The sequence below is a fragment of the Larus michahellis genome, chromosome 2, assembly GCF_964199755.1.
Source record: "Larus michahellis chromosome 2, bLarMic1.1, whole genome shotgun sequence".
Lineage (NCBI taxonomy): Eukaryota > Metazoa > Chordata > Aves > Charadriiformes > Laridae > Larus > Larus michahellis.
The window spans coordinates 46926046-46938114 of NC_133897.1; the positions used below are offsets into that span (position 1 = coordinate 46926046).

Consider the following 12069-nt stretch of genomic DNA (forward strand, 5'->3'; position numbering starts at 1 on the left):
CTTAAAGGACTGTCTGGATTCATTTATGCCAACTGCCTGTTAGTAGAAATTCATCTCTCTCATCCCACCCACTCTGATCTCCTCGACATGTTAACAAGAGATGAAGAACAGCTTCTCCACCTATGCTTCCTGTTACTTTCCCACTTCCTGACGATGTTTAAAATATCGGATGATCAGCAGCTAACAGGGGGAAGGTGCTACTGTGTCCAAACTTCCATGAGAGTACTATGGCCCTGCAAAGATTCTCAAGGTCTCTACCAGAATTGCTTGCTGAACACACCAGATGGCATGCTTCTGAAGTCTTTACCTGCTCGCTAGTAATCAGTGCTAGTTAGAGCAGCAGTATCTGGGCTGAGAGGATGAATCTGTGACCCTTTTGCTAAGTTAGTGAGGGTGGAGGAAGAGAATGGGGTACGGTCTCTTTTGGAAAAAGAGGAAAAATAAGCTGACCAAAAATAGAGCCCCTCACACAGGCTCTTAGCCTCTGGAGCAGCATCTGTTGTGGCTGAGCTGCAAACCTCAGGGCATGAACTTCTTTCCCTTGCAAAGTCTTGAGCTTCCCCTATGCAAGTGTGTTGTTTGAGCTCCCCATCTTTGACCGTGCGGCGCTCTAAGTCAGCTGCCCCACTGCCTTTTCAGCATCCATTCCAGGGAAATCTGCCACTTCTGTCTCCCTCTCTCACTCCTGCTCCTCCCCTGCAGCCTGCTCCTGTTGGTATTCCTCAAGGGCACAACCCGTCCCCTCCCATGGGGCATGGTTGTCCTCTGCCAACTTGGCAACGAGAAGCCTGTGCTGCTTTTACGTGCACATCTCTTCTGGCTAGGCTCTTGTGTATCAGCTGTCGCGTCTTCTCTTGCTGAAGGATGGTGCTTTAGCATTTCAAAGCATAGAGTAAAAAAATGTCAGTCCATGCGATTTCCTTGGTAACTGGGGCATGTTTCTCACATGAAGCAAAGTCATGGTTATCCCAATGTCACTGGGAAGTGGAGAGGGTGGATGAGTGTGGTAGGAATTGGGCGGGGGGTGGTTAGTCTTTGGGCAATTAGGGCTGTGAACAGCCTAGATGCTGACCTATATGTAGAAAGAAACAGCACAGAGGACTGCTCTAAAAGAAAGTAGCAGTGTATCTGGCCTCCCACTTCTGCAAGTGCATTTTAGTTCTTAAGATGTTCTCTGATGACACCGTGGGAGGGGAGTGGCAGCTCTAAGACCCATTTTGTGAGGGAGATTTAGTAACGAAAATTTACTTTATTGCAAAGCATCTCTCTTCAGGTGGAAGACTAAATGCTTTCACCTATTTCAGAGTTACCTGCTGCCTTCTGGAATAGCTTCCCATGCCAGGACTACTGCTGCTGACAGCACTTAACGACTGACCTCAGCTTGGGGGACTGAGGAACCAGGAGCCCTGGAGAGTGATTGCTTGCCTTTAGCCCCTTAGTGCAACCTTTCCTGGGTCTGTAAAACCAAACAACAGGACGGTTTGTTACTATTTATGTTCTGTCACTCCTTGAAGGACCAAAGATTTTAGTTCTTTGAGGTCTGTGTTCACTGAAAATGTCAAATTAAAAAAAAAGGTGAATGATAAAATGTGGGAAAACAGGCAAGGAATCAAGACTGTTCCCTGTGTACCTGTGAAATTCTCCTTTCAGTTCTGCCTGCAACACCCTTTCCTGTCCACATCCCCTGCTTTCTATCAAAAGCAGCTTTCAGCCAAGCAGCATGAACCAGGATTTATGAACTGGCATGAAGGAATGAAGATGGATTCCTTTAGCATTGCTAGCTTTTAACATTCATTCCTGACACCTGGTTGGCTAAAGCACATGCACTCACTTCAGCTAAGTGCAGGGAAATGAAAGAACTGGAGTGGGGGAAGAGATGGAGGAAGGCCTTGCAGGTGATTTTTATTAAAAAGCTGAGTTGTTCATTTGTAGCCATTTAGTGGCTATTGCTGTAGCAGAGTCTGAAATAAAAACTGCTAACCTCCCAACACTGGCCACATCTATCAGGCTGCATCTCTGAAGTGCCTCTTATGCCCTTCCCTTGGGGCTAGAGTGGAGAAAACAAATCAGTCAGGGGTGAAACATTAGAACAGGCTGTTTCCAAGGAGGCCTGTTCAGCTCAAGGGGTTTGTAATGGTCGGCAGATCTCTCCACCACTGAAATGCCCATGAAATGCAGATTGTATCAGTGGTGTTTTTATGGACTGCTGGCTTCTGATGCCTTTGAAACACCCACACATACACACTCTCCCCACCATACTGGAATAATAAAGGGGCCATGTGGTTTTCCCCCTCTGCCGAGTTCTTGCAACTTGTGTTGACTCCATTGAACTTGTAGGTGCTTTGTTCTTCTGACCTGCAGTAGTTAGCTTCCACAAGGCCTCCACTGGCCTTTATTTGAAGTGTGTGCTTGTGGCAGAGGACTTGATTTTTAAAGGTCTCCTTCACATACTGGCCAGTGGGCTTTGCATGTGGCTGCTTGGGCTTGGTCTTCTCCTTGGTGCTGCTGCTGAAGTCATTTAAAGCAGTGCTCACAAGATGAGAGGTCTGTAGTGGAGAGGTTATGTGAAGAGTTGGATGATATCGTTAGACATCTTTCAAAGATAGTGAAGAAGTAAAATGAAGCTTTGAAAATCTTAGATCTGTCCCCATCAAAAATTTATTTTCCTGAAAACTGGTTTGGTTACATTAGCAAAGCCTAACCACGTGATGTACCACTGTCCCCAGAAGGTTTCTATTCAAGGTTGTCCGTGGAACAGCCACCGTTGCAAAGCCATCAGGAGCAGCAGTCCCTCCCTGTTATAGAGGAGGAAAGACTGAGAGGTGATGTGACAGCCATTGTTCATCTGTGCAGGATATCTGTGCCACATGCGACAAGACCAGGTTTAAATTGCTGTGGTGTAAACAAAGGCTGAGTGTTAGGAAAGAGCTTATTGTAGTCCTTCATGCCTTAATTGCTAGAGACTGGCTGAAGAGATGAATAAAATAAGCATTTTGGGGGAGTGGTTTAGGGAGAGCTGATCCTGCCCTGGTAATTAGATGACCGCTCTGGGGCCCTTCCCATTCCCTTTTCCATGGTTGACATCAAAACAACACCTTTTTAATTTGCTGCTTGCTTTTAGAGAGTTGCTAAATGAGGCAGTTTTTCAAACCACTTGCCAAAGGAGCTGAACTTCATTTCTGTTCCATTTGAGTAGCTAGAGCTGCTCTGAAATTGAAATGAATTTGTTGCTCAGATCCCCAGAGACCATCTCTTGAATCTGTGCGGCTTACAGCTAGCACTCATTTCTTTAGCATTATACAGTCTCCCACGTACCTTCAGTTTTTTTCTAACCCAGGGATCCCGCAGGCTGTTGGGATCCTTTCTGGCTTCATTGAATTCCATGAATGATTCTCCGTTCATTTCCAAGCTGCAAGAACTAGATTGCAGGATCAAACTTTTAGGCTGCAATCTCTCTTTTTGAAAGAACTCCCTTGACAGTAGAGGTGGTGTTTGCATTGGTCCTAAATATGCCTCGCTGTCTTCCTCCACTCCGGCATATAAGAACAAGCATCTCCGGGTTAAAATGCCTAAGGAACTATTGCTTGGGATGTCAGAACACGTGCTTGAGATGTTGCTTTTTTCCCTCCCTCCAAACTTGCATCAAAGGGAGTTTAAATTGCTACTTTTAAAAACTGCAGTTAGAAACTGTCTAATCAGGTATATACCAATCAGAAATTTCCCTTCCTATAGTTCCCCATGAGTCATGGCTGCAATTATTTACAGCCTGACTCAGTGAACCTTGATGCATAATGAAAATTGGAGCCCATAAATACTGTAGTTGAATCAATATCTCAATTGAAGTTCACAGTTGAAAATATAATCAATACTTTGATATAAGCCAGTAGTGTTTCTACATAGAAACAAAACATTGGCAGGATCTTTCCCATAACGGAAAAAGAAACAGGGAAGCCTCGGAGCAGCACAGAAGAGATTCTCAGGTTGGAACAGGGAAACACCAACGCTGGAAACACTTCAAATATATTACCTTCCCATTTGTGTAAGGGTTGGCCGTGCTGGTACAAGTCAGACTCTCGCTAAATGAAGGTTTGATTGTTTTAATGAAAATTCGGTTCCTTGCATAAGAAGCGGAGCTCTCCTCTCTCCCATGCCAATATTTCTTTTGGAAAATGATGGCAGCTCCTAGCCTTTGATCCCGGATTGCAGCCAAAGAAACAACTGAGTGACTTGGGAGTCTCCCACAGGGCAGTCTGTAGACCTGAAAGTCCTTCCCCCACCCCCTAATAAAATTAAATTGAATGTCACGTTCACCAGTTCACATTTAATATTGGAATGTAGTGTAGCAAAATCTATATTTGGCAATACTCCTTGTACCATTGTTATCTGCACAGTAAAGGCGAGAGGCAAAGTTGGGTCCTCACAGCCATGCGAAAAGCCTATGGCAGATCAAGAGAAGGAGCTGGGTCTCTCAAGCCCTCTGTGAGCGGCCCAGTCATTGTAGCGCTGTCTTCCTTCTCGCTGTTGGACTGGTCTGCAAAAAGCAGAGTGAGCCAAAGTCCCAGGGAACCTGCGATTTTTTTCTGACAAAGCTTCATGGAACTCATCCTCAAACTCTTCTACTTTGCTTCTCCAAAAGGGTAGAAATGAAAATGAGAGAGGAAGCCTTCCTGTAGAGCAGCTCCCAGTTTTGTTTGCTTTATTTGGTTTTTTTACAGTTTTGGGTAGTGCTTTGGCACTCTTTTTCTTCTTTTCCCTCATGCTCTGGGAGGGGGAAAAATTGCTGAAAAAAGCCTAAACTCTCTTGATTAGTCTATAAAATATGATTTATGGTGGAGCTGTAAACCTGATGTTTAAATGGTTCCTCTTGGTTTATTTTCCACAGGTCTTTGCCCTCATCATGTCAAGGAGTGTTAATGATGTGTTCCCTCTCCGTTGCGTTCCCCACCTGTCATCTTGCTAGGACCTAACTACAGAATGAACATAGCAGCCGTGTTTAATGCCCTGCTCGTGTCTGTCCTCGCTGCTGTGCTGTGGAAATACATCAAACTGCGAGAGCATGTCTTCATGGTTGAAGAGGAGTTGGTCCTCACCCGTCAGTCTCAGGAACTCTCTCAGGTTCAGATTGACTACCATGCAGCTCTCCAGGCACTGGTGGAGGACGGTACCAGGATGGTGTGCACCGGGAGGATGCACACTGATCGTGTGTGCCGCTTTGAGTCCCTCTGCTACTCTACTGAGGCTGAGGAGTTTGTCTACTTTCACAGCAACTCCTCGGTCATGCTGCCCAACCTGGGCTCCCGGAGGTTCCAGCCGGCTCTGCTTGACCTCTCCTCAGTGGAAGATCACAACACCCAGTACTTCAACTTTGTGGAGCTGCCAGCTGCTGCACTGAAATTTATGCCAAAGCCGGTCTTCGTGCCTGATGTGGCGCTGATCGCTAACAGGTTCAACCCAGACAACCTGATGCACGTCTTTCATGACGACCTCCTCCCTATTTATTATACCATGCAGCAGTTCTCTGATTTAGATCTGGAGGCACGGCTCTTCTTCATGGAAGGGTGGAGTGAAGGTGTTCATTTTGACCTCTACAAGTTACTGAGTAACAAGCAGCCACTCCTCAGGGAGCAACTTAAAACCCTGGGCAGGCTCCTCTGCTTTACCAAATCGTATGTGGGACTGTCCAAAATCACCACCTGGTACCAGTACGGATTTGTCCAACCACAAGGGCCAAAGGCTAACATCTTGGTTTCTGGTAATGAGATCAGGCAGTTCACCAAATTCATGATGCAGAAGCTGAACGTCAGCTTGGAGGAAAGCTCCAGTGAGGAGTACATCGTAGTGTTCAGTCGAACAATCAACAGACTTATCCTAAATGAGGCAGAACTAATCCTGGCTCTCGCTCAGGAGTTTCAGATGAAAACCATTACTGTCTCTCTGGAGGAGCATTCATTTTCTGACATCGTCCGGTTGATCAGCAATGCGTCCATGCTGGTCAGCATGCATGGGGCCCAATTAGTCATGTCTCTCTTCCTGCCAAGAGGTGCCACAGTGGTGGAGCTCTTTCCTTATGCTATCAACCCTGAACACTATACTCCTTACAAAACCCTGGCAACCCTTCCTGGCATGGACCTGCAGTACATTGCCTGGCAGAACACGGACCAGGAAGACACCGTCACCTACCCAGACAGACCTTGGGATCAGGGTGGGATTGCTCATCTGGACAAAGCTGAGCAAGAGCGCATCATTAAGAGCACAGAGGTGCCGCGGCACCTCTGCTGCCGCAACCCCGAGTGGCTGTTCCGTGCCTACCAGGACACGAAGGTGAACATCCCTTCTCTCATCCATGTCATCAGGCAGACTGTGAAGTCTAAGCCTGGATCCAGGAGGCAGAAGTGGTCCGGTAGCCTCTACCCTGGCAAAGTGAGGGATGCCAAGTGTCAAGCCTCTGTCCAGGGGACCAGCGAAGCTAAACTTGCCGTGTCCTGGCAGATCCCCTGGAACCTGAAGTATCTCAAGGTCAGAGAAGTGAAATATGAAGTGTGGATACAAGAGCAAGGGGAAAACACTTACATGCCTTATATATTGTCCCATCAGAATCACACCTTCTCAGAAAACATTAAGCCCTTCACAATATATCTGGTGTGGATACGCTGCATCTTCAACAAAAATCTCCTGGGACCTTTTGCAGATGTTCTCTTGTGTAGTACATAACCTGTTGCGCTACCTGTACAGCTTTGCCCCGCTCTCCACTCCATCTGTGGTTTAAAACTTCTTGTCTTGTAGTTTGTAGAGGGCTGAAGAGGACTAGACTGTACCAGTGCCTAAGTGTCTATTTTATTGCACTCCACGTGTGTTCTTTAAATGGTATTTATTTCCAGTGAGTATTTAAAAAAAAAAAAAAAAAGAAACTTCTGTGGTCTTCAGAGTAACTTCGAGAGGTTAAATTACATGCTGAATACATGTAATTGAAAACAGAATGGAAGTGAATTATGTGTACCTTGGTCGTGATTTAAATTTGTTTCTATTGTGTGGTGAGTATTTGAGTATTTAAGCACAGCGTTAAACCGCAGTTAATTCCACGGCTAGGTGGGCGATTCTCATCAGCTTTTTCACTGTAAGTTATTTTTTTCAATAATTCTGACTGTAACTTTAAGTTCAAGATTTGGTACAAGAGCCTTCATTAAACTGCTGTAAACCTCCTCAGTATTTTTTTGCTTTTTATTATCTGTCAAAATTCTTATTGTGATAGATTTATCTATTGCCGTGATACAATGTGTATATGGGTAGCTTTTTATTTTTCATATTTCGGCTGAAGAGAATGAGACTACCGTGTCAGCTTCGTGTTAAAATCAGATTTTACTGCACCCGATAGTGAAAGGCTGGAATAGCAGATGGGAGACAGGTGGGATGGAGTAGAGAAAATAATTTACTGTGGTTTAAGATGTTTTCATTTTGTGAGTTACGTATAAGTCTGTGGGAAAGGAAGGGGATGGTTTGGAAGAGATCGTGGGGGAGAGATTGCGTTTACGGCAATCTGCTCAAGAAAATCCTTTTTTGTGGTGTTTGATCCGAATAATCTGTCGATAATAGCTGCTAACAGGTACGTGCTTTGCTAAGTAATAGGCAGGTGGTCGCAAAGGGAAGCTTTCTGGGCACAGGTTTTCCTGAATGTTGGTGGGAGGAGCAGAGTCAGGCAGGGGACGGGTAGGTGGGTGCCATGGCCTGGGGCTGGGCAGATCATGTGGCAGGGGTCAGGCTGATGACACTCGCACCTCTGTTGCTGCAGTGAAGGGACTAGTTTATTCTAGACTTAGGCTCATTTTCCCTGAGATCAGAATCTGGCTTCATCGCAGGGGTAACAAGCTGACTACTTAATCCTCATCCTGCACAGGCCTCCTTTAGGTGGAGACCCTAAATGACGCTGTTTCTGAAAAACAGCTCTGTGTGAAAAGTACAGCTCTTGGGGAAGGAAGGAAAAAAGAGTCAGGAGTGTGAGATGTTTCCCTGGTAGATGTTAGCATCCTCCATAGTTTATAACCAGCCTTAAAGCAACAGGAAAAGTGCTTTCTCCTCCTCTCCCTCCCTGGTCCCCACCGTCCTCCCGAGGTCTGGATGGATGTTTGAACTGTAGGATAAATGGCGTGCTTTATGAGTGATGGGCTGATAGATGAGCATCTCAAGGCAGGATTATAATATGAGTCCTAGAGAGAGGGGGAGAAAAACATTGCTGTACAAATCTGACAAGAAACAGGAGGGATGAAAAATGAGTGAACCACCACAGTACAACATTGGACCTTCGGGCAAGTGCTAATTCTTTATTTTCATTTTCATTATATCTATCTTTGTTTTCAAACATGTTTATGATGTAAAGGGCGGGGAAAAGAACAGAACAACAATATCAAAGTCTGTGTTGGCTGTTGTTGCCCCGCCAACTAATAATTTTTGCCTTGATATTTTAAAGGGATACTGCCTGTGTTCTCCTGACCACCGTTCGTCCTGGGCGGGATATTGGTCTCTGTGTTGCTTTCCTGCCGGCCTTTCTTAGTGCCTTTTGCAGCAATCCTTTGCCTGTAATTTGTAGACCATCCCATTTCACTTAAAATTAGTTTTGTATGATTGTAGATTTTCTAACATTTGCAGATTGGTTACAGCACCTTAACTATTTTCTTCTCATATCCTAATGATTCTGATCAACAAAATTGGCTACAGGGCAATGAGGTGTCATATTCATGGGTTTCCATGCTCTTAATGTATGAGATGTTCTCTTGCATTCATGAGACTCCCTTTTTTCCAGAAGATAATCAAATGCGCTTTCCAAAAATGTGCATTCAGGTTCTGTCTTCCTCATCAGTGCTAGAAGTACTTTACGAGGTGGAAACAACATTAAAGGATTTTTCCTCTTCAAATTCCGAGAGAGCCGAACGCTGGAATTGTGATGGTGATGTGGCCATTTGCCTACAACGCCTGCCCGGTATGAGAAGGTCTGTTCTCACTGCTACACCCAAATTCCTCCTCTCCGGAGCACACAGCACTGAGACTATGTGGCCCAGCCTGTGGCTGTGCCAAATTGGGCACAGTAACGTTATGCTGAGTTAGTACCTCAAGAACTGTGCTGGAGCGCTAACATATTCCCAGAGTTAATTTTCTTTCCTTTTAATAACTTTGCCATCAGAGTTCTGCAGGCCCATTCCAATTTTTTCCCCCCCCTCATCCTCCCCTGTCCCACTGGGGGGATGTTTTCCTTGCTTCACACGAGTGTCCTCTCACGCAGCCTCCAGCCTTCACGTTTCAAGGAAGCCCGGCAGGACTTTTCTCTGTCGATGTCAACTGATCAGGAGGAAAGTTTGCCTGGCATTGCTTAAAATTTAATCCTCTAACGAATGCAGGCTCACTGTGCGCTGAGGCTGGGGCTGGGGCTGCGTCTCTCACTGGAGCTGGGTTACTGTCTTTCCAAACCAGCTCGTTCCTCTGGCTCCACTGACCTGGAAGAAGAGAAATAGCTGGGATTAAACTCCAAACCCTCTGGGGGCAGTGGAGGATGCTAACAGGGAGCTGGTCTCCAACTCGCTGCTGCTGGGCTTGGCCGTGCTCACGGAGATGGATCATCTAGGAGGATTTCCTCTGGATGCAGTTTCATATCTCATTTTAATTAGCCAAAGAGCAAGGAGCAGCCAGCTGTGGTGGGAGGGCTCCTTAACCGGTGCGTGCGAGGATGAAGGACCGAATGGAGCATTTAGCAGCTTGTCACGCGTGAGGTGTTGGAGCAGGAGGTGTGGGTTGTATGATAATACAGTTCCCTAGGGGATGGGACTTCTCAAGTGTGATAGTGACTTTAGTAGAGCCAGAGCAATTCACGCTACTGTTATTTTCCATTGCTTACAGCGCAAACTCACCCTTAAAAACCATATCCAAGAACATTCCTGAAGAGGCTCAACTCCGATATGGCTTGGGTGTGTTTCTCAAGAAGGACATGCTGCCACCAGGGCTGTGGAAAGTTGAGACTTACAGATGGCACTTGTCTTAAATAGACCATCCCTTGCTCAACATGGTGGAAGACCAGCTGGCCTGGAAGAGCAGGGAGCAGGGTAGAGTAGCACAAATTGAAGGCTCAAAATGGACTGAGCCAGGCTGTTTCTAGAGAAACCAGGACTGACGAGTGGTGGAGGGACTTGTTCCACGCAGCCTGGCAGGTGGCATTCCGCATCATCACCTGTCGGAGCTCACATCGGAAAGTTTCTAGAGCACTTGTTTGCCAGCTTCTCAGGAACCTAGCACACTGGGAAATAATAATGAAATCCTATTTTTTTTCTTTTGTTTTATACATATCTTATAATAGTCCTTTTGAGATAGCCCACGTCCTGCCAAGAGATTATCGAGCATCCACTGCGTGGCTTTGAAACCCTTATTCCAGGCAGGAATTGTCCTCTGCATGATGGAGAGTGGCTTAGAGGTGGGTGTCCTGAGCTTGCTCCCTCAGCTGGGTGCAGCATGAAGACATCGCTGAGCTACTGGCCAGGCAAGAAGTGGTGAGGGTGCTGGTCCCCTGTGAGCCATGTTCTCGTGTGGCTGCAATTCAGCTCCTCCTGATCTCCCTCTGCGCAGCCAGTGGGGCACCTTGGTGGGACACTGCAGCAGGGGACAGAGGTGGTGGCCACCAGCTGATCCTCCTCTCACCAGCCGGAGATGCTCCAGTGCTTACACGGTGTGCTTAGCTCTGGACAAGCACGCAGAATCCTAAACCTCATCCAGAAAAAAACATGCCTTCCATAAATTATTACTGGCTAGCTTTTTTTGCTTTGCAAAATTATTGCACTTTTTTTTTACTGGCCCTATGGATTTCTCCAGCTTTTGACTTCTTCCTTCTGACAGGCGGCCTGTGGGTGGTAGGGGCAGGCTGTGACACTCTAGCTGCAGTCCAGCCTGGTCACCTGGCGCGGGTTTTACACCCCCAGAAAGTGACTGGAAATATCTAATCAAAATACTTGGGTTTGCAGAGTTCAAACTGAGATTTTTTTCTGTCTCCTCTCTCTCCCCTCCCCTGATTCTTTTGGGCATATCCTTTTCTTGAAGAAGTAATAATTCTTAATGGCAATAATTTGTGACTTTCAAGAGCTACTGTGGAGGGAAGGAAAATAAAAAGGAAAAGCAAGCCCTTTAAAAGAAAGCTTAGGAAATACAGACCATTTCTTAGAAGATTTCTGTGAGAAATAATGCAGATTGCCTTTTTGGGCTTCATCACCTCAGTCTTTAACAACTATGTTACTCAAGGTAAACCTATGACAGGAATATTTTTCAAAGCTGTCTACGAATTTTTTTTATATATATTTTTTTTTTTCTTCCATTTCAGGCCACCTTTTTGCCCCTGTCTCTAAGGCTCTGTGCACCGACCGCTCCAGGATGTGTGCATGGCCCTTCCCGAGACACCGGCGCCTCACGGGACCCAAATTAAATTAAGACACTTAGGAAAGGATTTATTTTAGGACCCCGCACGCTGTTGGCGTAGATGGCTTGGCAGCAGAGACGCATTCACTGCAGGGGGGCTGGCAAGGGCCACGACCTGAGCCTTTAACCTCTTTAGGACAGAAGCTGGTCCATCTGCACAGCAAGGAGGTGGTGGTTCTCCAGGGTCCCTGGGTGAAAGGGAGTCTGTAAGCACAACATCATTGAATTTACATTAAACAAAAGGGTGACTTCACCATCTCTATTGCTGGATCTCATCTGCTGAGCTATATAAATAGCAGGCTTATTTCTACAATATTTTTGCTTCTGGTGTCTGTGCGGTGTAAGGCAGGGGTAGGTTTGGTGGATAGAAGAGCACTTAATTTTTTCCCTGCTGGACTCGGGGTAGGCGCACTCTTGGAATGGCTTTCAATGTGATGACTGACGGTCCATCTGTGCCGTGGGTGGTATGAGAAGCATCACCATCTGCATGTGTGTGAGGCACATCACCGTCCTTATGTAAGAGGTGTCACCTCCCCCGGCATGTCCCCCCACCCAGGGGGGGCTTCAGCCAAACCCTCCGCTGGCGCGGGGCTGGCTGCCACACAGCAAGCCGGTGCGAATTTACAC

General features: G+C 46.3%; 1 protein-coding gene across 12 annotated transcripts in view; it reads left to right on the forward strand.

Moving 5' to 3' along the window:
- The window catches only part of POMGNT2 (protein O-linked mannose N-acetylglucosaminyltransferase 2 (beta 1,4-)), a 35402-nt gene extending 28203 nt beyond the window's left edge, over positions 1-7199 (forward strand). For 11 of the 12 annotated variants that reach the window (XM_074575132.1, XM_074575134.1, XM_074575133.1 and 8 more), the window contains one exon: positions 4883-7199. In XM_074575132.1, the coding sequence (XP_074431233.1) occupies positions 4975-6711 (1737 nt within the window). In that variant the 5' untranslated portion in view covers positions 4883-4974 and the 3' untranslated portion in view covers positions 6712-7199. Of the gene's footprint in view, positions 1-1304; positions 1455-4882 lie in introns of those variants that run through there. The other variant, XM_074575140.1, reaches the window with a different exon arrangement.
- Positions 7200-12069: the final 4870 nt, after the last annotated feature.